Raw genomic sequence first — 27,693 nt, 5'->3', positions numbered from 1 at the left:
AATATTCCTTAGTCTTTGGTCACATCAACGGACTTGTTTTTCTTTAGTGTTTGGATAAAGCTCCTTTGAATTTAGCTATGTAATCCTCCTTCCATAAAATACATGGATGTACTTTGATTCACATGCATTGCCAGACATTTTTGTTTTGTTTTGCCCGCACAGGAAAAAAGCTGTAAAGTTACAGTGATCCTGATGTGAAGAGTATTGTTAATATAAGTGACAATTATATAGCCTATAAGCACTGCTTATTATTGTGATGTCATAAAAACATCAACAGGATTTGAAACTAACACATAACAACATCCTGTAATAGTTTAGGTTATTAATAATGTATAATCGTTTGTAATTGTATTATAGATCATAAATACCACATGTACATGTTATATCTGAGCCACTAAAGCAAAACATATTATTTTCACTGTTATTCCATTAAACGTGTTTGTATTTACATTATTTTGGCAGTCGTATTTCACTAAGTGCGCTGACAAAATAGGGTAGGAATACAACCCATAGATAGACTATTCATTCTTCTTCTTAGCTTTTAAACAATTTGTGTTCTTTCATCCATTGAATAAAACTAGTGACCCTAATGTGAGGCGTATTATTAAATCATCTAACCATTCTTGCCTATGCTTTTTGATCTTCATACAGTTTAAATCTAATGCTGCGTTCGTCTGATGGTCGATATACATACCAATGGCTTTGTAATATCGCTCCACGGTAAAGTATAGCTCATTAAAGCATATGTTGATGGTGCTCATACAAATTTAAGACAGTGTCATTCTCTTCTGGGCAGAACTGCAAGCTGCTAGAGACCTATTTCACATTCTTACTAATGACACCAGCAACATTTCTAACAGCTTAATGGCAGCGTGCTCAGCCAACACGCCTTTCAAACGAGTACTTAACGCAAGCAGCGCATATCATAGAAAACCTTTTGTTTCTGTTGCCTGCTGCTCAAATTATAAATCTGACACTTTTTACATTTTGGTTTAATCTGATGGCTCTAATGTGTCAGGGCATTCTCTCTATAACTTTTTTTTAAAGGCTTTCTGTCACAATTGCAGTAACAATACCGTTCACTGTGCAAAATACACAATAATGACTAAGAGCTGTAATTGTAGGCTCATGTGTACAGTCTATAAATACCATTTCTGTTTGCTTATTTCCAAGTAACTCTACACTCCCTGTGTGAATCTATCATTAACTTCGGACACGTTTTGGCTTGCATGGTATGTTGGTATGCAAGCCTGAGATTTTGTGAAAAAGAAAACAAACAGATTTTCAGGTCTCTCTGTCAATCCACATGTTGGTTCTGATTGTAGCTGCAGTGACACACAGCACACACAAAAAGCAAAGGGAAGGGGGAGTCAAGGAGAAAATCTCCCATCCCCTCCTTCTTGTGAAAGGAGAGAGCAGTAAGGAAAGAAGGGAGGAGGAATGAAGAAGAGGGGGAGGGTAAACACAGCCAGACAGAGCCATGTCTGACAACCACGCTCACTGAAAAAAAGGAAGGACTGCTGCTACAGAGCCAGTGCGTCCGAGCAGAAGAGAAAAGGGGGGAAGGAGGGAGGGCAGAGGGAATAAATGCAAAAAGACCGGCAGAGAAAAAAGGGTGCACAAGAGCTGCATCAGTTCTCCTCCGCAGGGAACAAAAAACATTGTGTTTGTGAATGGAAGCTGGTGAGCTCAAGCACAAGGCGAGTGCAATGAGAAACCAGGCAGAATTTGGTCGCTGGTGCTGCTGAGCACCAATCCTCTCTCCCTCTGTCTCTCTCTCTCTCTCTGTCACTCTCTGCCAGCTAGGACTGAGCCTTGGTATGATTTAGGGGACCGGTTTAAGGCTTTTGATTAAGATTTGGAGCTTTATGTTTTTAGGAATATGCTGCTGGAGAGGATTTGAACGTGCTGTTATTTCTGATTGAACACAGTGTGCGACGTGGAGACGCCTCCGGTTGCTGCTTTCAGGGCTACTCCCCTCCTTGCTGTCTCTGGCATTGTTTGGGCTATGGTCCTGACTGAGCTGCAGAGCATCACCCAGATGCGGGGCTACGGCTGTATGGGGGGGTTAAGCTTGTAAACACCAGCATGGGAGCCAAGCAGATGAAATGGTAAGTTTATGTGTGGCTGTTTATTTTATATTAATATATTAACAGTATGTCAATCCAGGCTGCTATCTGAGTGCATCAGTGGCATATATATAAATTCAGGAGACTATACTTCATCCTAATCATCTAGATGTTGGTCTCAGTCTACTGTAGTAATGCATTTCACTGTAAGAATATGGCTTTATACCCTAACCGTGCAGGTTATTGTCCACAGTGTTTACAGTGCAGTAGGTGTGGGTGTGTCCCTGTCTGTGTGAGCTGAGCTGCTATTGCCTAGCAACCGCTGTCTAACTTCCATTACCGGCTCTTGTTGCCATGATTTGGATGAAGATCATACATTTCAAATTATATTATAACAAATACAAGATGATTTTTTTCTACACTTAAATGGGGCTCGCTTTTGGACAGTGAACATATTTTAAAAAGCCGTCATTTTTGTCTGGATTTGGTAGCATTTAAGCTAACTGTCAGCTACTATAATGAACTAGTCCTTTAAATCAACCTCTAACTGGTTAATGTATTAAATGTTCATGCAGAAGAAGTACACGAAGACACTTCAGTAAAAGTACTTAACCGTAATGTAAAAATACTCAATTACATGTAAACGTCCTGCATTTAAAATCCAAAAGTACATAAGTATTATCAGCCAAATGTACTTTATGTATCACAAGTTGTCAATGATATATTATTTTAGGAAACATTACAAAGTTATTGATACTGATGCTTTAATGTGTAACCAACATGTTACACTTGTAGCTGGCCCAGGTGGAGCTATTAAACACTTTATATGTAGTTCAGTATTTTAGCGTGTGCTTCCGAGCTTACATGTAAGGATAAAAAAGTCAAGATAACAATAACAATATGATGTGCAATCTAAAACATATACATTATATACGATGCTAAAATTTAAATGATGTTAACAGTATGGATCACACGGTAGGGATCAGTCTGGTGGGGTTGCATATCGATATATACGTATGTACAATATCAGATCAGAAGTTTAAGCAGTGTAAGAGTACATGGTTAGATGTTTATTATGTCCATGATATTGCACTGAATGTCCCATTAGGCCCCAATGAGTCAATTTTATACAGCGTCAAATCACAACAGAAGTCATCTCGAGACACATTCCAGTCACTTGTAAGGAGTTGAGGAGTAATGATGTAAAAATCTGATGTGGTAAAGGAGAGACAGTAATCCAGAGAGATAAGAGGATATTACCTCCAATAAACCTCTTTGATACTCACAAGGTTATTGAAATGAAACCATCTGAGAAGTTTAGAGGGTAAGTCTCTCTTAAACAGAACTGCTAACAATTCAGAGACATCTGAAACATGACAAGAGGCCCCGAGCAGACACTGCCTTTTAGATATAAGGAGTCCCCGTAAGCACTAGTTTAATCTTTAACAATGCATGGTATTTTATATGTTATCATATGTTTTTTAATGTAAAATCTTGATCTGAGAATTAACCTACAAAAAAACTACAGCGGTTAGATAAATGTAGTGGAGTAAAAAGTACAATATTTTCCTCTGAAGAGTAGAGAAGCAGAAGTATAATGCAGCATAGAATAGAAATAGAAACAAGTAAAGTACCTCAAACCTGCAATTAAACACGTTACTATAGTAAATGAACTTTCCACCACTGCTGATGAAACGATGGTAATCTGTTGCACTGAGGCTCATCTCAAATCCTAGTGCTTAATCTTTGGTTTAACCCATATTTTCCTAATCTGTGTGTTCTTTTGGTGCAACAGACAGCAGGGAGTATCTAAAATGAATTTGTTAGTTTATTGAACTGCTGCACGCTGAGACAATGATAGAGGGTATCTTGATAATGTCATTGTCTGCGGTGACAAGATTAGTTGAAGGCAGCTGCTTTGATCCCCTTTCCTGAAACACTCAGAGATAATCACAGCAGCATCCGATAAGACACTCACTTCAGGTTTTTATGTGACCTGGTGCAATTGATCTTTCTGAAAATGAAGAAGCTGGAAGAACAAAACTATCAGAAGTTTCTCAGTGTGGTGTTTTATGTTTCATGTGACTAAACTCTCTTAATTTAAAATCTTAAATGATATCTTTATACTTGCTAATTTCGCCATGATAGCAGCAGGATAGCAATGTCAGTCTGTCAGTCGGATCACCACTTAATGTAGGTTCAGACTAAAATATCTCAACAACTAGACAAATTGCGGTGAAATGTGGAACAGATATCCATGGTCCCCAGATGATGAATCAATATAACTTCGTAGTTCCACCACAAGGTTGACATTTGGGTTTTTTCTTGAAATGTTTCAACAGCTATTGGATGGATTGTCATGAAATTTGGTTTAGACATTAACTTTCCTCTCTGGGTGAATTGAAATAACTTTGGTGTTCCCTTAACTTTACATCTAGTGTCATCAAGTCCAATTTTTTACTGGTCCAATACTTTGATTTACGACCAAATACCTGCAAAACATTCCCATCAGCCTCAGCTGCACTTTGTGTTTAGGTGTTATCATGCTAACGGACTAAACTAAGTTGTGCCTCACAAAGCTGCTTGCACGGCTGTAGACTTTTAGCCTCGTTTCCATATTTTGTGGGTAGCTGGGAGACAGAACTATACTACAATTATTCCATAAATAGGCAACGTGAACTCTAAAGGGTGAGGGAAAAATACAAGTGTTACGGTTAACTGTCTGTTGTGATATTTACTTGAGCTAATGCTATTAGATAAGCTGAAAATCTCATCCGCTACCATCTAAATCTCACTGCAAATGTATGGGAACAACATGTCTAACCGAGCAAATGCGATCCCTCAGGACATTCTTTGGTTTCTAAACACAGTTTTATCCCACAGTTAAGTCCACAGTTATTTTTTCCCTCTTAGTTTTTTAGGCCTCGGGAGCAGGGTGATGAATTGTGATGCTTCTCTATTCCTTCTCTAGCAAGGAGTTTAGATCCATTTCCGCAGAGGCAGGCTTGTTGTTGTTTTCCCGTGCAGACACAGAGGGGAAACAGAAGGAATCCCACGTTAAAGGACCAAGCATAATGCCATAGGTCACAGGTCAAAGTAGCTGTATCTAATTTCTACAAACACTGCAGAGTGAAGATGACAGTCGGCCTCTACCTCAGGCAGCAGGAGATGCTCTCAAAAAAACACAAGGACCCAGCCACTCAGAAATCATTGGAGCATTATGTTTTGAAATGATTGCCAAAGGGGGAGCAAACTATGTGAAGAATTTCCTGTGGGAGAAATGACACAGTTGCATGTATTCATGCTTCTCCTGTGTATCTTCTAAACAGGTCTCTATCCTGTTCTGTCGTGTGTTTTCATTAAGTGTCTGAGATACACTGTTTATTATAGGCATTGTGTGTTTAAAAACCGGTATGGTTAAAAATCCTTCGCCCAGATGTGATTAATTCAGATTTTGTATGCTCTTTGGGGAGTTATTAAAGCGTATATATCCATTTTATGTTACTGGGTTTATTTATTGCCATTTGGCAAGGCTGCAAGCACACACACACACACACTCACACACACACACACACTCATTCCTGCCTGTGCCCACCATCTGTTTCAGCCTCAGCTCAGCCAGCCCTGCTCACTCCCCCAAAGAGGAGTATGTTATCACCCATTCCGCTGACGCCCCAAAAGCAGAAACACTCCACGATCAGTGTGACGACCAGGGGGATGACAAATCTGAGCTGACAGAGAAGAAATCTGTCACAGGTTGGTTGGCTGCACATCAACTCTTACAGAGCAAGATACAATGCAATGAATCCCTACAAAGAAAAAAAAAAAAAAAGAAGCTCCCTTGCTTCATCTCCCCTGTACCTCTCTTCCTTTCAGAGGATGTGTCTCTGTGTGGATTGTGTCCCTCCCTCGGGTACAATGTGCAGGAGGAAGAGAAGTCCTGGGAGGAGCAGCTGGATGCCCACCAGGAGCAGCTGGAGAAGGAGATGCAGGAGGCCAGGAGGATGGTGTTCCGCCTACAGGTACGTCCTGGTGATGACATACTTAAAAAACGAACCACTGCATCTTTAATATGAGCACGCTGACAGAAGGCACAGAGACTGCAGATGTATCCAGAGGGAGGTAACAGCTCAAATATAGCACACGGTTTAAATAGATTCAATAAATTTGATGAAATATAAATAAAATACTAAAAGTATATTCAAATAACGAAGAAACAAATCAACACCTGACTGACCTGATTTGGCAGAGAAAAGACATGTTACATCCCTGTTAAATTTCTACTTGGGGTACATCAAGGCATTCGGTGATCACCAGATTTACTCACGAGACCTTTATTTGTCTATTTTAATTTGACACTATTTATAAACTGCTGGTCAGACTGACAATCGAATCTCTTTGATTCCACTGTTAAATCAAAATTATGAATATGTGTCTGTGAAATAATAGTTATATAAAAGTATATGGTGCCTTTATTATTACTATTATATATTATTGTTATATTGTCCATATGATCACCATACAGTATATCTAAATACAAATGAATAGACAATGAGAGTATTTTGGCATGTATGGAGTCGTTCAACCATATTTTGTCATGTTGATGGTGCAACTAAATCAACACTGTGCAGTATTTACAAATAGACGTGGGAGGTGACTTTACTCAAATAACCTTTCCTTCCCACTACACACTACAATGCTTATGCTAATGTGACATGGGATGTCTTACTATTTGTCTTCCTGGGGTCCAAATTAGTTAAACACGTGTGTGATTTTATATATTCGACCCTAACGTCTGTTGATCCGTACCTCTGAATCGCCACTCGTAGCTCGTATTCATTCAGTAATTAAAATGGACGAAGTTAAGCAAAATAAACAGTAAATAAACAGTGATGCTTGGTGTCAAGTAATTGATACCAAACTCTGAGTAAATGCAACACATTAAGAAGAAGAAAATAACAACAGATGATAAGAAAACCCATCACCAATTTTGATTATTCAGTGTGATTATCAAGGTGCAATTTGTGCATGTAGCTGTGTACTGTTGATCTGTTTATCACTGCTGAGCAGGTGATAGGCTGAATTATGTGTGTACTCCTGCAGGCTATTCAATATTATTTCAATTTATTGCAGTTTAGACAAGTTCAATTTACTGACTTTATTAGCTGAGATGGGAACCTTATAGCGCAGCCAAGTATGAATATCCCAAACGGCTGTATTTATAAATACAAATACATAAATAAATCAGGCTTCTCTGCCATGTTTATTTAATTATGGCTGCTTACAGGCCTTCACTCTGTGTGTCTATATATGTATGTGTGTGTGTGTATTTTGTCCTCAGGCGTTGCTACTCCATGGCTCCCTCCCCGAAGAGGACCAGGATGGATCTGTGAGCTTCGGAGATAACCGGGCGAACGCCGAACAGCAGCTGGTACGGTGCCCTCTCTCTGCTAACTCGAGAAACCAACACTTGCTCGTTACTCTGTGTGAAGTGTCAGAGTCAGCCCTTCTGTTGTGACGATGTTTGCAGCCATCGCTCCTCTCGAGAGTGGCTACTGTAGGGCACAATTGAATCTCTCTGATCTGCTAGCCCGCTGTCATGCCGGCCCACTGCCTCCTCATTCGCTCCGACATTTTTCCGTTAATAATCACGCCGCTTATTCCCTCTTCCTTTGAAGGTTCTCTTCCGCAGTCGTCTGGACCAAAGCACGGAGGAAGCCCTTGATCTCAAGGTACAGTTGATAAATGTAATTAGGTTTAATATAGATGAGCTGCCTTACAAGCAAAGAATCCCCTCCTCTAATGCCTCTTTTCATTTGTGTGGCTCTTAGAGGGAACTCCTGAGGAACAAACAGGAGGCACGCCACCTTCAGGCCATCAAGGTAAACCTCTTACTCGAATTTTGTTCCTTTGTGTGTGGATTGAAACGGATTAAAGGATATAATTCAATCTATTCCACTCTTGCACTATCTATCCCAAAATGATGATACTATGGCACACTATGTATATATGTATGTATGGATTTTTTTCCCCCCATTTTTTATTATGATAATAAAGTTTAGAGGAGGGTGAATGCCGTCAATGAGATACAGGAGGATGTAGCGTATCTGCATGCAGGTCTTCTCTGGACATTTCGTTGATCTCCCTCTCTTTCTCATTAGGATGCTTTGCAGCAGCGCCTGGCAGTGCAGGAGGATGCTGTGCTGCAGCTAAAGCAGGAACTACTGAGGTGCAACATGGCCAAAGATCAGCTGGAAGGGGAAAATGTGAGATTTCCGTTTGACACAATAAGATATTTGACTTGCTTGACCTGTGGATGCAGAGAGCAATATAACACTCATATATCATAAGCCGATATGTCTGTTCGCAGGTGGAGCTCAAACACAGGCTGAGTGAACGGAACAAATTACTTGGTGAATATGAGGTATCTATCGTCTTTTATTTTTTTTATACATCAGGCCTTCTTTGGATACATGCATGTGTATATATGCAGACTTATTTCAGCCATCTTTCTTGTGACAATAGCAGCAGCTCGGGAGGAAGGACAGAATACTGCAGCAACAGCAGCAAAAGCTTGATGATGCTCAACATAAAGCACATGAGGTCAGCTTTGGACGGGTAGGGATCATGATACGTTTCAAGGGCTTCAACAGTGTATTGTATGTTTGGATGTAAATGATACATGTAATATTGAAATTAGTTAATTTTAGAACATTTAGAACCAAGGTTACAAGGTTCACCATACATAGTAATATAAGATAACAGAAATAAAGAGGTAATTCAAATAAAGACAATCATGTAAAAGCTCTTCAATAAAAGTACATTTTAAAAGGAGATTTAATGGATAAGGTTGATTGTATTCTGCATTTTTGTTGTTTTCTCCGCAATCTCCCAAAACAGCTAGGCACTGTCGTTTTTTAGCAAGCTTTGCACAAACAGACAAGTCATTTGTTGATAATAACATAGCTATAGAATAACACCGGCATCATCCGCCTTATTTACACATTCAAATGTGTTGTGCTCCATTTTGCAGTCATTCAGGAGTGAAAGCGGTGGTTACAGCAACTCGGTGGCTTCAACATCTCCTGCAGCATTCCAACACAGTGCACCAGTACGTAGGCTTTTATATTTCAGTCTTTAATCAATACTATCAACTGCTGTTTATTGTGTCTATACATTTAACATTTAAAGTATTATAACTTTGAATTAGTGAATCTCTTAATTTTGACCCTCCATGAGTATTTTTTATCAAACCTTCAATTTTTATGTATATTTTTATTGTCTTGTGGGAAAATGGGCTTCCATAGTTCTTACCTTTTAATGTAAAAAAAGGACTAGATTTATAGAAGCTGTTTGTCCCAGGGGGAAGAGCTGCAGCTGGTCAGGGAGGCACTGCGCAGTTTGAGGGACAGCTTTTCTGGCCATGACCCACAACATCACACCCTAGACACCTTGGAGCAGGGCATGGCCAGTCTCATGGACCGATTACACACTGCGGACAGCCAACGCAGACAGGACAGAGGGGTATGCACTCTCACGCACACACACACACAGACACACACACACAACCATTTAGTGTGAATAAATCTTAAAAAGTAGCAACACATCTGTTTCCTGATGAGCGAGTCAACTACAAATGCGCATGCAACTGTTTACCATGAGTAATGGTTTCATCCTCTAGGAGGAATTCAAATCACCAGGACGCAGAGCCAACCCGACAGACCGCGACTCCTGGCCGCAGAGCTCAAGTGAGACAAACAAAATCCTTGTTGTTTGTTTAGGATTTGTCATCCTCTGCAACATCTCAACCCTGGCTGTTAAATCCAATTGTGCCGTACTATTACACTGCTATGTATGGAGGGGGCATTATTGGTTCTGAGGCTATAGAGCCAGTTTACACTCACTGGTTGTGAATAACAGTGTTTGTTGTTTTCTGTGATTATTTCCAGAAATGGCGCACTCACTCAGCAGCCCGGGACTGGACAGCACCATCTCCACTAAAGTGCTCTACTTCACTGATCGCTCGCTCACTCCGTTTCTGATTAACATCCCGAAAAGGTGAAAATAAAGACACTTTATATAGCAGTGGTATTGTTTGTTCCCTCACTGTAGCGTGCATTCATTTTAAGCAAATTGCTGTTTTGGTTAGAGCTGCATGCAGACCACACATGGCTTGATTCTGGCATGAACTGAGCTTCATATAGATTCAGTATTTCTGCTGGTTAAATGTTTATTCTGGAAAGGCTTAATGTCTCTGTGGGTGTATGTGTGCATATATCATAACTGATGGTGTGCTCTTACAGGCTGGGTGAGGTGACACTGCGAGACTTCAAGGCCGCTGTGGATAGACAAGGCAGTTTCAGATACCACTTCAAGGCCCTCGACCCAGAGTTTGGCACAGTGAAAGAGGAGGTAGGCGTGGGAGTAAAATTATAGCCACTACTTCTTTCAACTCCAGCAGGCAAATATAAAATGGCAGTTCTGGAGTAAGATATGCTAATAATAGCCTCGGCTGTGCTGTACTTCAAAACACTGCACCGAGTAGTCATTTTCAGTTTCTGTCCAGACCTTTGTACGTTATAGATGAGAGTGGTTCTTAGATATGTAAATGTTGGATGTTGGCTGTTCAGGTATTCCAGGATGGAGCAGTCGTGCCTGGCTGGGAAGGGAAGATTGTAGCGTGGGTGGAGGAGGACCACGGAGAGAGGAGGTAGAGCCCAAATACCACAGATCACCACTACAAACCTCAGTTGTTCTCACTGGACCAGGATTTCACTGAAAATACTTGTGATGCCATAATAGAAAAGTATAATGCTACTAACCGGGACCAATGGATAAACACCATTTTGTTACAAAACAATGTTTTAAAAGTGAATGTTTCATGTGAAGAATTTGACTTGACATTGGAGTGCCACTTTTTTTTTGAGGGGAATTGTGTGCTAAATGAATTTGTTAAACTACCAATTAATGGTCAGTAATGCGATACTGGAAGCTGAAAATGAATGAAATTTCGATTTACAGTAAATATCATGTTTTAAGTTGTGCTCTAAAAATCTGTTACCAGTTCACAGTATGCAAACCTTGAAATAAAAGTGTTTAGTGACATTTGTCACACGTTCCAGATTGCCAAATACTGATGTTGTTCTGCATCAATTTTGATGTTTTATTAAACCGAATTATCGCATGGATCATTTTGTTGTCAATTATTCCCCGGGCGTACAGTAATGACACTGTACACCAGCCCCTAGCCATTATACACCTCCACTCATACACCCACACATTTATAAACAAACCCCACAGATTGTCATTTATGTCAATTATTTTTTGGGTTGAGAAATTACATTTGCTGTTGCAGATCAACCCACACAGCACAAAGGGACACAGTGGAATATTAGTTTCAGTAAAAACATCATTTTGGATTTGGGAGCAGATCAGTTTAATGTTTGCTGGAGTTTTGAGGCAGAGCATGAGTCGATATGTAGTGTAATGTGTTCACAAGACTTTTTACATTACATAGCAGGAATTAAGTTTATTTTGGTTATTTACTTTGAGGTATTCCCAGCACAACCGATAACCTCTGTGTTAATTTGTTTCTCTGTATAGGCTAATAGTTAGAAAACATCCACTCTCAGAGTAAGCCTTCGTGTTTTCTTATTAAAAATGGCGTACGCAGTGTCTTCAATCACAGTTTTGGGGAGTTCCAAAAGCAAATAGTAGACATCCTCCACTTCCAGTAAGACGTCGTCCTGTAGAGACAGATACACACAGCACACTGTTTGACTCATAAATGTAGAAAGAAGCTTGTGTATTTTTTATGACATCCAACTACGCAATGACACACATTGGATCCTAAAGTGGTTCATTATAACTGTTCGAGGGAGTGCGTAACAGCTAACCTTGGAGATTCTCAGCTGGCACTCTGACATGGAGCAAACCTTTGGCAGATCCACTGTCAGCTCCATGCTGTGAGCAACTCCTACTGTATCGGTCTTCACCTCAAATTGATACTCTGGCTTCTGAGGCTGCACAAATGTAGTTGAGATGACCTGGATCAAATCCTTCTTTTTGTGCTCTGCGGGTCTGGAGATAATTTGGGCTGCCGGCTCCTTGTGTTGTTTCTCAGACCGTAGAGAGGAGATTTGCTGCAGAAGGGCAGCAGGGTTCTGACTAGCTGTAAACGGAACACTATGGATTATAAAAGACTGTGGTAGAAGGTTAAAGATGATACACCTACAGCAGAAAAGGGAAATAGTTCTATCTTAAAGGGCTTGTAGCAGCTTATCGAAGTGTAAGACTTATTGCTCTACCTGTGTCTGTTTGTCCGGAGGTGTTGGGCCACTGCCGAAACCCAAGCCGGCGGTGCACGTCATCTGGGCTGCTTTTTGGGCTACAGCTGACGACAGTGTACTGCTGAGATAAACTCATCCCATGCTGCTGCTGGGCAAAGCTCAGGGCCAGCATGTATACTTCTGTTTTGTCTTTCTTACTTTCCTGTAGCACTGCAGGGTTTAATGCCACATCCAACACAGAGTACCAGCCTGCGGAGGAAAAACACAACACGTTTTTTTTTTCTGATGTAACAGCTTGTGATGCAGCACAGCTTTGTCATTTACCTTGACCTTCATGTGTGTCTGTTTCCAGTGTTCCTGCACACACTGGTAAAGGCATGCTGGGATCTTGAGGCGCAGGCACACGTTTCCAGCTGCATATGTTGATGTACAGCGACCCTTTCTTGGGCTCCTGTTGAGGACACAGATCAGCCGTCTGTCAAAACACAGCCAATCTCTAAACTATAAACCCACACAGGTGTGACAACTTTTGTATTAAGGGGTAGATGCTTGTTGTTGGATTTTTTTTTAGCAAAAATGACAAAGAACTACTGGTTTTAGCTTCTGATTAGTGAATATTTTGGGGTTTTCTCACTCTTCTGTGACACTTAACTGAATATTTCTGGGTGTTATACTGTTGGTTGGACAGAATAAGACATCTTGAAATGTTTTAGAAACTTTGCTCGAGAAAATAATACTTAGATTAATAACCATATTGCCAAAAAATGCGACTCATACGTAAAATATTCTTTAGTTGAAACTTTATTTAATAACTGACAGGTGGATAGTACTTACATTAACCTGATAGACCTTTGTCACAAAGTTGTATTTATATAGCGCCAAATCATAACAGAAGTCATCTTTTCATAAAGACCACACTCTATATTATTTCCCAACATCAGCGATAACTTGCTTTTAACAGGCAGAAACCTCCAGCACAACGCTAGAGATTATGATAATAATATTCATTAAAAATCAACTCATATTCACTTACGCTAATAAAACATAATGTACCGTTATAATATAATTAATAATGGCTGCATGTCATTTTTGTGTCGATGCCAGGCGTTTTCTATGAGTCATTATGAGACACACCTGTGCTGTCCCTGCTTTGAAGTCAAATGTTTGTCGCGAGGAGTAATTTATTCACAGCTAAAGCAAATTGCTGACTACAGCCATTTATTGAAAGCTAACTTACCAGTATTTCAGTGCACAAACAAGAGTCGAGCTCAGGCGGTGCACAGAACTCAGCTCCTTCCTTCAGCTGTTTCTCCATGAACTTGCGGTAGGCTGCAGGGTCATCTTGAGAAAGATCATCCAGGATGGACCAGAACTGGTCCACTTGCTGAAACACGTCCCCTGTGCTGCCAGTAGAGAACATCTTAATGTGACACACAAGCTACTAGCGTTAGCTACTTAATGCTATAGTGAGGAGGAGTTAGAAAACCAGCTTGTCTACAGGGTTACAAAATGGATTTTGTTGTTGAAATAGGCTCTAAAAGTAAAACACAACAAGCTTTCTGACTACTAGCTAACTAGCTAACAGCTTTCGCTAGCTTGGCTAATGTTTGTCAGTTGCTATGGAAACTTGACGAGAGGACACGTGCGCACACAGAAGCCACCTGACAAGAAAAACACCGGACACAGTTTTTTATATAAGCCATAATTTATATTAAATACATGAAAAATATAACGTAAAAATGCATATTGACGTCTTCAGCCTGTCTTTATGTGTACATTGTTTAACGGACATGTAGAGTAAACATATCAACTATGATTCAAATGTTTCAAACAGTAATGTAACAGACTGTCTCATGTTTGTCGTTCGGTTACAGTAATATCAGGAGCATCTTGTTGTGCTTCACGGGCCCTCAGTAATTCTGCGAAGAGAAACAGACATCATTAGCAAGCAGTGTAAAATCGACTTATAATCTATTGTAGGGTAGTTTCCAAATCATTCCTGTTGCTGATAATAGTCATTGTTATGTGTATGAAATGTATTTAGACTCTTTGATATGTCTGCAGTGAAGTGAGAAATATTGTCATCTTTTACTCAAGTAAAATAAGATAGCAATGTAAAAGCACTGCATTATCTGCAAAATAACAAAACTAAAAGTACTGATACGGCAGCAGAATGACCCCCATCAATGTTATTGGGTTGTCTTTATTTTTGGATGCATTCTCACTGTTGGGTACTCTTTTTTTTTAGAACTGTAATCTTAAGTCAATTGAAAGAAAATTTGTCAGCAACTTTTTGGATAAACTATTATTCAATTTCATGTAAGATCATTTAATGGTTCCAGCTTATTATAATAAAAGCCTTGCTGATTTTCTTTGCCTTATGATAGTAACCTGAATATCTTTGGGTTTTGGAGTGCTAGATGGTCAAAACAAGCATTTTAAGGATGTGGGCTCTGGGACATTGTGAGGGGCTTTTTTTCCCCCATTTTCTGGACAAATCCATTAATCAATAAAATGATCCGCAGGTTAATCACCCATGAAAGCAGTTTTTAGTTGCAGTCCATAGTCTAATCCATAATGCATCATATTTTACAAGATGATCATATGTTTTGTATGTCATATCTTCATCTACAAAGTGTACAATTTGTCACAAGTCCTTTTCACCTCAATCATGTCATAGATCCAGCCCAAGAATTCGGCCACTTTGGTGTAAACTCCTGGATGGTTGGGCTCAGCACAGCCTGTCCCCCAGCTGACGACCCCTACCAGCCTCCACACATTTTCATCCTGGCAAACCAGAGGACCCCCACTGTCCCCCTAGAGAGGTAGGCAAAAAACACTGTTCACTGTTCAGACTCACCCAGGCTTCATTATGCCATTGTTTTTACCGTAAACAAATTACACAAGAGAGAATCTTTAAAACGCCCTGCAAGGTAGTTTTTCAAAACATATATCTGACCTGGCATGCATCCACTTTCCCTTCTGTGTATCCTGCACAAAGCATCCGAGGCGTGATCTCTCCATTGTACATGCAGGAGCTGTTACACTTCTTTGTGCTTATTATGGGAACTGGCGCTTCTTTCAGAGTGTCAGGTGAGTGAACTGAGCGAGAAGACATGCAATTATTGCTGCTCTTTCAATACACTCTGTCATCATGTGTGAATTAGACTTGCAGTGGATGTAAATGTGTTCAAGAGCAGTGCTGTAGGGTCTTACCACCATCAGGATGTGTGTATCCCCATCCAGAGATCCAGCACTGTGTACCCCCTCGAAGATCATAGTCGTACGGAGGCAAGCAAATGGGCCTAATTGTGTCTAGTTAGAGGGGAAATTTACATAATAGCTCTGACAGGTTGGATACATGATTGTATGACTTGATTTTTCATTCAGATCATTTCTATAGTTATTACGACTTTCATTTGATTATGTATTTCCCTCTGTTATGGTTTTGTCTTGTAATGGGCTCCCTCACGTTAACCTTGTGCTATGAATATGTATGGATTCACAAGTCATTGTTATTTCATGACATGTAAGTGGATTTTGGTCCAATATGCAATGCATAATAATGCATGTGATGTGAAACCTTCAACTGAGAATTGTTTTTTTTCGGAAAGTAGGAGATATCTTGACATTTGCAATGATTGCTTATTCGTTATTAAAAGAGAAGGATATCACTTTTGTGGTGGTCTGATGGAGGTTTGTTTGCTGTAATGTGTCAGCATAATGAAATAAAACGGTAAATTGAGGCCGTAGTATTCCCATTGTGTTGTGTTTTTGCGGAGCTGCTATCTGTTTTGTGTGCAAAGCTTGTAATGAGCCTCCCATACTGACCTGAGAAATTGAGCGGGCTCCGCAGTTTCATCAGGGCTATATCACTGTCATGGCTCCTGTGGTTGTAGTTCTTATTGTAAATGATCTTCTCCACAGCGTATCCTATGTGCTGAGCCATTTTAGCCGAGCTACGTGTGACAATACCAGCGTAGACCACCCAGCTGGATACCTGAGGTAGCCTGTAGCTGACATTTGACAAAAGAGAAGAAGAGGCAGATGCTGATAAGAGAGTATTGTTATGTGTCCAGTTTGGTGCAGCTATTAATGGCTGATTATTCTCCTTCGAGCGTGTAGCCCCAGACCTTTTAGTGTAAGGTCAGCTGTCTTACTTGTGCACACAATGGGCAGCTGTGACTACCCATTGACTGGTGATGATGGAGCCTCCGCAGGTGTGACGGTTGCTGTAGTAGAGGCTGACCTGCCAGGGCCACCTGCCCAGCGTGGCTTCGACTCCCCCGATTATCCTGGGCAGCTTCGCTCGTGTCCCACACTCTACTCAGAGATCCATTCATCAAAAAGGATATGGATTGGTCAGAAAGTGCTGTAGCAAACGGCATCATAGTCTCTGTCCGATGCTGATATCAAGCTTTTTTGTCAAGTATTTGTATGGAGCTGCAGGGCTTGGTGTTAGATGCAAAGTCAAACAAAAAGTTGAATTCGCTCACCAAAACATTGCAAAGCGATAACCTTCCCTGTGATACAGTTCCCCCTAAATGAAAATAAATTGTGTAACTCTGATGCAAAATGAATAAATCACTTTCTTTGCATCATTACGAGTGTGATGTCCGACAAAGTGCCTTACCTGACTTGCCACATATTTTCCAGATTGCTCTTGTGTTCTGAGGTAATTTGTATGAAGCCATCAGTATAATTTGGCCCAATATCAGTTAGATTCACTCCTTTATGCTCGGTCAGTCTGGTAAGAGAAAATATGCAAAATGGGGGACAGTGAGTGTGAAGATAATTCAGACTCGTAAACGTGTGAAGCAAGATTGTAAAAGAGGTACTAGCAAATCATAAATCAGCTGAGCCTTCAACCTTGGTAAAGCAGGCTAAGATGAAACTAAAAGTTCGTGAGCGGGTACTCCAGTCTCAATCAGCGTAAAAGGGCTGAGGTAGTGTGTGATCCTGTCAGGAATGCAAACCTCAAAGAACCAAGCTGTCTGCAGACCAGCGTTCCCACTGAAGAGTTCCACCGCTCGTAGCACACTGGCAGCCAGGTGGGCAGCTTTCCCAGCTGAATCTCTAGGAGGGAGTTCTCTGGGCTGATTCTGTAAAACACTGAACCTGATTGATTGAAAATCCCTCCAGAGACAAGCTCTCAGTCAACAGTAATGAACAAGCTTATTCTATGAGTGGGGCATGATTAGGAAAAACACAAGCATCTATGCTAATGTAGTCAATACAAACAGATCATTATGTGTGATGTTTTCTATGTCAGTCAATGTGCATCTCTCGCGAGTGAACAAAAGGCAACAAGAAGCAGCTGTTGAATGGTAATTCTGCTACTGTTCAACTAAAAATCACTTCAAAGGTGAGCCATGACCCAGTATGATGAATCGCATAATAATGTGCAACCACACACTCATGCGCTGTTAATTCATAAATCAGCGAATCAAATGCCTGCCTCCTAACAAACAAAGACGTGAGGAAACACAGACCTTTCCTGGGGTCAGAGGTAGAGATATCTTCTGTCACGTTGCAGAAAGCCGTCTCCTTTGTGTCCCCGAGTCCCACTGGACTTTGGGAGTAGGAAGGCCTCAGCAGAAGTTTCACTATATGTAGATAAAGATGAAGTTCATCCGTCTTTTAATTAGCCAGGGAGATAAGCAGCAGAAATGTGTTTGTTTTTATTAAATGTTGCCAGATTATCTGAATTAGTACCCAGAACAGACAAGCCCTGTCTGGCAGAGCAATACAACTGCACTCTGCAGAGAAGGAAACATGTTAAAAATATGAAATATGTTCAAACCGAGGAGTTCTGGTGTTTAGTAAAAAGGTTCACGAAAACAATACTCTGCACAATCTTGTTTTATTTGTGCCTGTTGCAAAAGCTTCTCAAATAGGAAAATGGGCTGATCCGCCTTAGATCAATATATATAACATGTTTATTTTGTTTGTTTGGGTATTGGTCAGATAAAGCAAGCAATAATGACAAAAATTATCAGCTATAGCCCAATAACATTTTTTATAAGCCTTACAAAAGCTGATACTATATTGCCCTCATCCGTCGGGCTCTGCTGTGACCTGAAAAAGTACAGAAGCCTGAGTAGCTGTAACGAGACATTTTGAACATTCGTCTCCACTGTTCCTGGTTACAGTTAAGCTAATTTACTGATTCTGTCTCAACACAATGACTCACCTAGAAACCAGACACCTACAGCTAAGCCTCCCAGTAGTCCAACTGCACACACTGCTGCCAGCAGCCTCACCAGCCTGTGAGCTAAAGCAACAATTAAGAATGGAGTTAATGCCTCCGGATCCCAGATATGAGCTGAGAAGAATAATTAAATGTCAACTGTTACATGCATAGTACATTAACACACCGCACCGAGACAGAGGCAGCTATATGCGATACACAACACTAAAGAGTTGAAAAGCTAATCTACACAGTGACATTTATAAAAAAAGCACGTAATATTTTTCTGAACTGTAGATGGTTTGGTTTTAATTAGACTTGCCCTTCATATTTAGGGTAGCCTATTTTAACAGCTTTCAGGTTTTTTTGCACTCGTGATGCAAGATTGCTGTTGTACTGTTGTGCCCATTGGGTGGTGCACCACAGAAGCTTACCGTGACTCGTAGAGTGAATCCCTTTTAAGCATCTCCAGACTCCCCTGGTCCCTGCAACTCCTGCTGTTTTCTCTGACTGAAAAGGATGGCTGACAGCCGCCGGGTTCTCAATCACTGACAATGTGTTTTCATCAAGACTCTATAAGAAGTACGGTTAGCACGTCAGGCCTCATTTACAGCTTGTTCCTGTTTGTTAGAATCTTGGCAAGTTTGCTTACTTGTGACAAAAACTACCTGCTGCCCCTAAACAGCAGTGCACCTGTCAGGCTCTGCCAGATTGAATTAGTAACACTGTAATCTAGAATATTAACCACCACTGACCAGTCTGATGTATGGAGTCAGAGCAGTAGATGTGCACAGGTGTGTGTGTTGTACATCTCTTCAGTGTGCAAGGTACAATGAGCAAGTTAAAGTCTGTTTTGCGTCTTGTACAACACATTTCATACAATTACAGTACAAAATCCATCTAAATAAATGGCAAAGCATCTGCTGTCTTGTATTACTGTGGCACTTGAGTGTAGCTAAGCATGTGCTTCTGGATAAAGAATGAGCATGAGTTGCATATAGTGCAAGAGCACTTAAGAATTTCACAACAGCTGTGCAGCACAGGTCATTTGATGCACATGAATTATATCAAAAAAAGCATGAGTAAATGTGACAGAAACAAGTGTGATACAGTTCTGAAGTGAAAGCTACAGGTGTAACAGCAGGTCCTGCAATTTGTGACGGTGCAGGTGACGCTGTGAGAGAGGTGGTGTCAGGATTGCATACGTTCCACCGATGGAACAAGGTGTCGTGAATATTTGGTCTTTCTTACCATGTTTTCCTTGGGTACAGTCCTGAGGAAAAAGCAGCGGTGTCCGTGCTCATCTGTAGGCCCGTGCTGGAGGCAGAGAGGTCCGTCCTGCTTGCAGTTGATGCACCATTTGCCATTTAACAGAATGCAACTCTGGATTTTCCCTTCACAAAGAGACAATGAGGTCAGCAGCAGTGCAGAGAATGAGACTGTTGTTTGTCCAGGGGGGTCATGGGGCCTGTTGAAGCAAGCTGAACCAGGTCTTTGTAGGGGGGGAGCATCTCCAGAGATACCTCCAAGCTGACTATTGATAGGACACCAGGTGTTGCTAGGTAACACTTTTTACCTGTGCCAAAAGATTGTCCATTTTCACCTGAGACTTGTTATTACCTGACAGTTTGTAGATTCTGTGAAAAGGTCATTATTGCAGATTGTTGAAAAGCCTCATATCATGTCAATCCCCATCATTTGGAATCCAAAGCTACCGTCTCTCAACACTCAAGAACAAAATGAAGTCTGTTCTGTCTGCCTGATGACAGATGAAACTTTCTCCTCTCTGCTCACCCTTTTAACCAGCTCATAATAATCATAATCAGTTTCTATCGATAGTATTTTTCTCTATTAGAAATATCGTCTTCATTTTAAGGCTTTAAAATTGAATAATTAATGGAATAATTAACTCTATGATTAGTAAGAATAATTAATAACTCAGGTGTGCTGGTTGAAAATGGTGAGGAAATAGTTTGAGAGTGATCAAAGCCTGTCTTCACATCACCTCTCAGACAAAACATAGCTTTTTCAATTGGAAAGAAATTCATAATTTGATCCTTGTTGGTAAAATAATATATGATACAAAGGTTGTATATGTATCTCCCATATGCGTGGTGTGGGATTAGTCAGAGTCCAGGTGAAGGGAGCAACTGCCAGGAAGAAAATTCCTCCTCGTCCGACTGTCGAGGCCGAATCCAAGAAATGGCTCAGATCTATTTGTCTCATCTAATAAGAGCCATACGGAATTATTTGCAAATCAAACACAGAGTAATGAGCACTGCAAATTGCATGTGATGGAGCAACGACCGAAATACATATCACTAGGGTTGTGAGGTTAATAATGTTTGGTGATGTTAGCATTGTGCATAATTGTTCTTTTTAATAGGCAAACAGAGGAGCAAGGAGAACATAGCAGCTGTTTGGTCATTTTTAACAGGGATTTGATGTCTCCCTCTGCTGGTGAAACTTGTTTTCTCAGACAGCCAAGTCAACAGGGATTTACAGAGCTGCCTTTCAGTTTGTTAGAAAACATTTGCACCGTGGATAAATCAATTTTCATTCGGGGATCAGCATGTACCTGCATCAGTTCCTCCATAATGGTTATTTATCCCTCATGCATCCTTGTTTTGTGGCGTAATATGAAGTACCGGATATGGAAAAACTTGCCCTGGCCAAGTTTTTTTAATTTTTCTTATTCTCTTTAAACTGTATGAATGTTGTGTTTTCCTCCTTTGTTCTTCCGCATTGTTGCTTCATGATTTTAGAGGCAAACTCCTGTTTGCTGGTGAACAGTACTTGAAAGGTGGTGCCTATGATATACAGCAGGTATTTTACAATCATGTGGTAGTTTAATAGGTACACTGAGCTTAAACTGTCTTTTGCAACAGTCCTGTAATACATCCTGACTTCATCAAGGTTATAATGTTAAGTTTTTGTTGAAGCTTTCGAGTTTGTGGTGCTGTTGAATTGTTTTGAGTTATAGAATAAAAACGTGTAGGTTATCAAATATACTTCACTTGATGTTATAAGAAACAACCACAACTAGGCCAGTTAACTATCACTTCAGTATCTTAATGAGTAATTGTCCAGACAAACGATATAACACAAGCCATTATTTTAATGTTAATCTTTTGATAAAAAAATGTCCGATAATAACAGTCACCTTGGTGTTACAGAGTGACAGAGGCCCAGTGTGGACGTCATACATGCAATGTGTTCATGTACCACAGTGCGCTGTGGAGAGGCTGGCTGCAGCCCAGTTTGGAGTTGGACACCTCTCTGCTCAGAGGGTGAATCACTCTCCCTGTTTCGTGCAGTGAGATTTGATCAGCTTCACTCTTATCTCAGCCATTAGTCCATTTGTCTCTGAGTGTCCAAACCTTCAACATCAGGTGCGGTCTCTACATGCTTTGGAAATCCCACAGTAGGCTCTAACTGAGCAGAAAAGGAGGAAGCTTCTTTTTAAAGTTTGGACAGCGTTTGCCTCAACACTTTTTTTGACAAAGTCCAGCCCACCAAGGCATTTATCACTGACTCATTGATGTGTGGGCTTTCAAGAGAGTTGTGCCATTGATGCTGTTGGCCGTGACCTCTCAGCAGAGGCTGCCATTAAGGGTTGGAGTTCCCACAGTTGCCCTATCGCACAACTTTGAGTAACCTTAACACCACCTCACATGTTCCAAATTTCACTTTTGTGCTGAGTGATCTATACCACTTTTGTATTAGTCCATGAAGCTACTGTCAGCCGGCAGTTTGAATAAGCTTATAAACTAACCTGCCTCTGTCTATACCGAACAAAATCTACTTACCGGCACCTATAAAGCTTAACCTGCTGTATCTGGTTTGTTTAGTCTGGACATAAACACAAGTGAAAAGGAGACATTTGTGGCTTAATGGGGGATGTAGGTGTGTCGTTTTACCTGAAATGCTAATCTAAGCTGACAGACTGCTGGCACCAGCTTCATATTTAATGCACAGATTATCTACAAGAAAGTAAATAAGCATATTTTCCCTAAATGTTAAACTGTTGCTTCAACGCTGCTAAATATATAAAATTATAAAAGTATTTTTGGGCCCCATGACATCACGTGACTAACAGAAATCGTAATTCGGCCACTATATAAAATTTGCTTCAAAGCTCGGCGCTCCATCCTGGGGGCGTGGGTCAGATTTAATCCTCCACATCCAAACCATACAGCTGTGGGTCAAATTCTTGTATTATGCGAATATGCCTTACCTCAAATGTATACGGTCAAAAATGACCAAATAGACGTTTAGCTTTGCCAAAGCATGGCTGAGGTTGTTGGCTCTGCATGTGTGCAGTGGCGTGACACAATCATTTTGCCAGGTCATGATGCAGCACAGGGTGAGTGAAGAGACCTCTAATCTATGCCCCCCTATCTCATAACACACACACACACACACACACACACACACACACACACACACACACACACACACACAGTGCCAAACTCTCTCCTCTGTGCTTCAATAGTGCTGTGGTAGCATACTGCACTCTTGTGGTAGATGAAGGACTTCCATCTACTGATCTGCTGAGAGGTGACATGACGTGAAGTGAAAATGAAGGTTGATTTATTTTTGTGTGAATATTAAGCAAATCCATGTTCATGGCAACTAAATGTATGGTGATTACTTGTTCATCTAGATTGTTTCCTTCTTCAATATGTTGGAGGTCACAGATAATAAAAGACGTGGAACAGAAATGCCTGAGAAAAATAGCCGTTTATAGAGAACCTGTGTTGGACAGTTTGTGGCTTTTATAATCTTTGGCATTTTTCTATTTGGAAGTTTCAGTGTGCGGCATATTGTAATAACACAAACATACATTTATGACAGGTCTAAACATGACGGAGTATGGCCTCATCATAGCGGCTAAATGGTATGCAGTTGTGTCTGTATCGAAAGTGGCAGGATGAATAAATAGCTGTCATGTACAGTATGTTTGTGTCTTGTCTTGTAGAGGCTAATGATAGTGAGGGTGGGTATATGAGCAGAGCTGCTCCCCACCAGATGGTGGGTAATGTGGTTTGGTTTAGCTGCCCACCACGCTCACTCTAATTAAACAGAGGAGATAACATTAGCACTGGCTCCCACTCAATCTGCTCCACCACTGAGTGTGGCCTTGCCCTGAAGACGAAGAGATTGAAGGTGGAGGGGTTTTACAGAGTCACAAATACATTTTTACTGCTTAAGCTAAATTCATTTTCTTCATAAAAAAAAAATGAACTCTGTTGGAAGGTGAGAAAAGAATGCTTCATTCCAGACGGTTGGATCAACTCGAAATATCGGAAGGCTTTTCCAACTGCTGTTGACTCTTTAAATGCCCTTGAGCAAGGCCCATAACCACACATATGACACTGCTCCTACTACTTACTAATAAATATAATAAATGCCTAAATAGATAATAGATTATAGATAATAGATTTTATGAAAAGCAAAAACAATAGCTGATTTATTAAAGGAAAAAACAGGGTAGTCTCTTCTGAAATGGCAGTTTGAATTAATGAATTTGTTTAATTTTCATTAAATCTCTCCTAACATCAATGTAGCATTCTCTGAGTTTTCAAAATTTTGCTTATATATATCATATCTAGGAGCATCTCTCGTCGGTAGCTGAACTTGCTGATGCATGTAGCTCTAACTCTGAAGATGGCTGAAGTGAATCATGCCTAGTATAGTATAGTATAGTATAGTATAGTATAGTATAGTATAGTATAGTTTGAGTTTGGCGCCCTCCATCCCCCACCACTTATTACTTAACAGTGTTTCTGAAACTTTTTGGCTTGTGAACTTTTTAAAAACAAAGCAAATCAACTTGCGACACCTTGCTGCAACACTTTGATCTGTAAATTGTGAGCTCTGTAAGCAAAGAGTGATTTTTCAGGTTGTAAAACTTGAAAAATTGTAGAGACCAGGAGAGGTAAAATTATTCAATTAAAAATATAAAATAGTATACTTCATAATTGTATGTAGCAGGAGTCAGATGTTTTTCTTTCTAATCATCATGCAACTTGTCAGACGAACCTTGTGACCTCTGGGGGGTGCCAAAGCCACAGGTTGGAAACCACTGAACTTCTTTCCAGTGGAAAGAAGTCAATAGAGTCTCATACTGTAGTTGAAAATAAACTCAGATTATCCCTGTGTGCGGAAAATTTAATGAGTTCAAAAAACAGAGAGCACGAGAAAACAAGAGCGTGATCTTTTTAGGGAGAAATTGCAGCCTGGAATTTGGCTGACAGGGTTGAAATTAAATTTAGAAAATAGATTACACAATATAACATCCACAGGGTACTCAGAGGATACTTTATGATACAATGTAGACAATAGAACAGGAAACCAAAGAAACATTTCATTAGCATGAGCAGAATATAAAAACCTAACATCAAAAGTACAGTAAATGCTGCCAGTGCTTGTATTTAATAAGAGGTCTCACTTTCACTGTGCTGTGCAGGAAGCAGTGGCAGACCTGATGTGCTGATTCTTAGCACCTTTCACATCTGGGATAAAACACAGGCCAGCTGTGACTGTGGCAGAGTGCCATCAGAGGTCACAACAGAGCCTGGAGTGACTCCAGCTGTTTGCAAGTCGCCTAGCTGACACATACTTATAAACAGCTTGAAACCGGGAAGGTTTATGTCAGAAGCAAATAAACCGTGAAGAGGGGTCTTTATCCAAATGATGGGCTGGGCCAAAGCCGCGCTGTAAAAGTGAAATGTTCAGGTTGAATTCGGACCACAGAGACGGTGGAGAGAAGAGTCAGACCAGTGATATGTGTACCGTAGGGGGTACTTTGGCTGTTGCCACTGTGTATGTGAAGAGACTGAAGCTCAATTGATTGGAAAAATAGAAATCACAATTAAAAAAACATACCTATATATGGAATCAGCTGTAACACCTGAACACCACATGTTGCGATTGATATTGCATGGATCATAAGCGAGCAGGAAAGCCTGAAGAGTTTGTTAAAAGTAATGGATAACTGGTTGAAATAGATAGCTGGAAGTAAAAGTAATGGAGAAGCAGTTATCAGGAATGTATAAATTGTTGAAATACATAGTTAAAACTAATAATAATGCATAAACAACTGAAACAGTTAGCTTAAAGTATAAATAGTCAAATTGGAGGCTAAAAGTAATGGCAAAATTAGGGTTTCTGCAACAAAGAGGCAACCTCCAGTGCTGTGAATTGAAGTCAAAGTGCCAAACACTGCAGTTCTTTGAATGAACACCTGAGGCTGTCTCCAAAAGTGAGTCACTCTCCATAGACCCCCATGTTAAAATAACCAACTTTAAAGCAGGAATGGTGTTTACAGCTGTTTACAACCTGGTACCTGGTAAAAAACAGTTTGGGGCTCTATAGATAATTTGGGGGGTGTTTTATTTTTTTATATAACTCCCCCATTTTAATTATATTAAGTACCGCATAGCTAGCTGCTAGCTTTCTCCTCTGCTGTGTCACCCGGGCCCGCTTCAGAGCCACTGACGTTCCACCTCTTGGCTCATTTTTAGAGTTAGGCTGTGTCGAAAATCAACCCAGTTTCACATCAGCTTAAGAAACGTATGGGTGAAGTCAGGCAGGCTACATCCATATTTTATACAGTCTTTGTCTTAAACACTATTTCCAGAGGTATTTTGTATCTTGTTTTTGATGTGTATGTTTGTCCAAAGACGTTGTAGGCTAAGGTTTACGTTAACTTAATCACTGTTTAGGAGCGTAGTGGGTTTCAGTGTAGTTCTAGATTTGACTTCATCTGAAAAGTGACCGTAAACACGTTCGCTAAGCCCTCTGACCGACTGCTTAATAATGTTACGCAAAGGTCCCGTTACGCCTAAACTACCCAGCTAATGGGGAAATGCAAGTTTTTGGACAAATGGTTGGATGACAAAGAATTTGAACCATGGCTGAGGTCGTCTGTGTGCGTCACTGAGACTATGACTTTTTCAAAGACATTTTTTATGATCGACTATAATAAACTACAATATGACGTTTTTTATAACGTCAAAAATGTCACAATATACTATGACTTTTGATGACATACTATACGATGACCTTGTTGATGACTTTTTTTTGTATGCAAAATGATTGAGGGCCAGACAGAACCACACATAAAACAAAACATCTAATCTATCACACTTCCACATTAAACGGAAGAGTTCTACCAAAATGGCTAACTTTAGCTAACAGCTCTTGCATTAATGACAGGTTTTGGTGTTGTTGATGCAGTAAACCACTGCAAAACAATGCCCCATTAGCTGTACTAAAATCAGTTTAAACCATGGCCTATTGTGGCCTTTTTTCACATAGTAAGTATGGTATGTCACAAAAATGTCATAAAGAATTTAAAGTATAGAGTTTTGTAAAATTTCACAATGCTGCGCTGCACGTTAATGCAGACGTACTTAGCAGGCTACCTGGGTAGCAGTGGCACGTCAAAGAATACGCCCAACATGTCAAACTAAAGATCTGATTGGTTGAAGACTATGACGATCAACAATATCGTCCCCATTCACTTTAATCTGCAAAGTCTACCTCGAGGACCTCGGGCCTCTCTTCTATAGAGACAGCATAGAGGTGGAATCTGATTGGATAAAAGCTCTCCTTAAAACAAGCTGTGCTGGAAGCAGCGCTGCAGGCTGGAAGCAGAGCAACAGAGGAAGGCAGGAGCTGTGCAATGAGAAAATAAGCTAATGGGGAAAAAAATTATAATGCATGTAGTGTATTTGTGAAAAAATATTAAATTGTAAAATAGCTATAACTTTGTGATTCTGTTTAGGCCAGCAGAGAAGGCTTAGCTGGCCCTGACGGCCCACCACTGTAGTACAGTATGCCATGTCCCAAAAAAATCATACAAAAGTCATAGTAAAGTATTTTTAAAAAAAGTGATAAGAAAGTCAAGTATAGCATTTTAAAAAAAAGTAATTGTAGAGTATGTTGAAAAAGTGATTAAAAGTAATTGTACAGTATGTCAAAAACACTATTGTATGTCGAAAAATGTCAAAGAATCGTGTGTCGGAAAAAGTCATAGTATAATATGTCGAAAAAGTCATTAAAATGTCATACTATAGTACAGGAGTATTCAATTACAATTCAAACAGGTCCAGATTGAGAAAATCTCCTCGTGCAA

The 27,693-nt window shown here is 40.3% G+C and overlaps 3 protein-coding genes across 3 annotated transcripts; 1 reads left to right on the top strand and 2 right to left on the bottom strand.

Annotated features, from left to right (window-relative positions):
* Positions 1 to 1,982: 1,982 nt before the first annotated feature.
* Positions 1,983 to 11,205, top strand: dixdc1a (DIX domain containing 1a). Its single transcript, XM_076100762.1, has 14 exons — positions 1,983 to 2,111; positions 5,677 to 6,091; positions 7,411 to 7,500; positions 7,748 to 7,801; positions 7,901 to 7,951; positions 8,231 to 8,335; positions 8,440 to 8,493; positions 8,595 to 8,672; positions 9,103 to 9,180; positions 9,432 to 9,593; positions 9,751 to 9,817; positions 10,019 to 10,127; positions 10,373 to 10,481; positions 10,700 to 11,205. Exons 1-14 carry the CDS (start codon positions 2,089 to 2,091, stop codon positions 10,781 to 10,783), a joined length of 1,479 nt encoding a protein of 492 aa, XP_075956877.1. The 5' UTR covers positions 1,983 to 2,088; the 3' UTR covers positions 10,784 to 11,205.
* A 475-nt stretch (positions 11,206 to 11,680) lies between these two features.
* On the bottom strand, positions 11,681 to 13,778 carry pih1d2 (PIH1 domain containing 2). Its single transcript, XM_076100761.1, has 5 exons — positions 13,596 to 13,778; positions 12,683 to 12,809; positions 12,377 to 12,607; positions 11,966 to 12,240; positions 11,681 to 11,815 (listed from the first exon to the last, which is right to left on the bottom strand). Exons 1-5 carry the CDS (start codon positions 13,776 to 13,778, stop codon positions 11,681 to 11,683), a joined length of 951 nt encoding a protein of 316 aa, XP_075956876.1.
* A 480-nt stretch (positions 13,779 to 14,258) lies between these two features.
* Positions 14,259 to 21,144, bottom strand: tmprss5 (transmembrane serine protease 5). Its single transcript, XM_076100657.1, has 13 exons — positions 21,127 to 21,144; positions 18,983 to 19,121; positions 18,552 to 18,632; positions 17,851 to 17,964; positions 17,335 to 17,470; positions 16,992 to 17,105; positions 16,855 to 16,898; positions 16,519 to 16,681; positions 16,190 to 16,374; positions 15,575 to 15,673; positions 15,318 to 15,460; positions 15,000 to 15,175; positions 14,259 to 14,277 (listed from the first exon to the last, which is right to left on the bottom strand). The coding sequence occupies exons 1-13, from the start codon at positions 21,142 to 21,144 to the stop codon at positions 14,259 to 14,261; spliced, it is 1,431 nt and encodes a 476-aa protein (XP_075956772.1).
* Between the last annotated feature and the right edge of the window lie 6,549 nt (positions 21,145 to 27,693).

The sequence above is a fragment of the Anarhichas minor genome, unplaced genomic scaffold (assembly GCF_050575085.1).
Source record: "Anarhichas minor isolate MPS153535 unplaced genomic scaffold, ASM5057508v1 ptg000026l, whole genome shotgun sequence".
Classification (NCBI taxonomy): domain Eukaryota; kingdom Metazoa; phylum Chordata; class Actinopteri; order Perciformes; family Anarhichadidae; genus Anarhichas; species Anarhichas minor.
The sequence above is the reverse complement of the archived record's forward strand: the minus strand, read 5'-3'. Positions and strand labels throughout refer to the sequence as shown.

Coding starts and splice junctions, on each gene's coding strand:
- dixdc1a (XM_076100762.1), top strand. CDS start 2,089: ATGGGAGCCAAGCAGATGAAATG. Junction 2,112..5,676: donor GGAGCCAAGCAGATGAAATG/GTAAGTTTATGT, acceptor CATCTGTTTCAG/CCTCAGCTCAGCCAGCCCTG. Junction 9,594..9,750: donor AACGCAGACAGGACAGAGGG/GTATGCACTCTC, acceptor TTCATCCTCTAG/GAGGAATTCAAATCACCAGG.
- pih1d2 (XM_076100761.1), bottom strand. CDS start 13,778: ATGTTCTCTACTGGCAGCACAGGGGACGTGTTTCAGCAAGTGGACCAG. Junction 12,810..13,595: donor GTTTGTGCACTGAAATACTG/GTAAGTTAGCTT, acceptor TGTCCTCAACAG/GAGCCCAAGAAAGGGTCGCT. Junction 11,816..11,965: donor GCCAGCTGAGAATCTCCAAG/GTTAGCTGTTAC, acceptor CTGTCTCTACAG/GACGACGTCTTACTGGAAGT.
- tmprss5 (XM_076100657.1), bottom strand. Junction 17,965..18,551: donor TGTAGGTGTCTGGTTTCTAG/GTGAGTCATTGT, acceptor ATCTACATATAG/TGAAACTTCTGCTGAGGCCT. Junction 17,471..17,850: donor TACCTCTGACCCCAGGAAAG/GTCTGTGTTTCC, acceptor AATCAGGTTCAG/TGTTTTACAGAATCAGCCCA.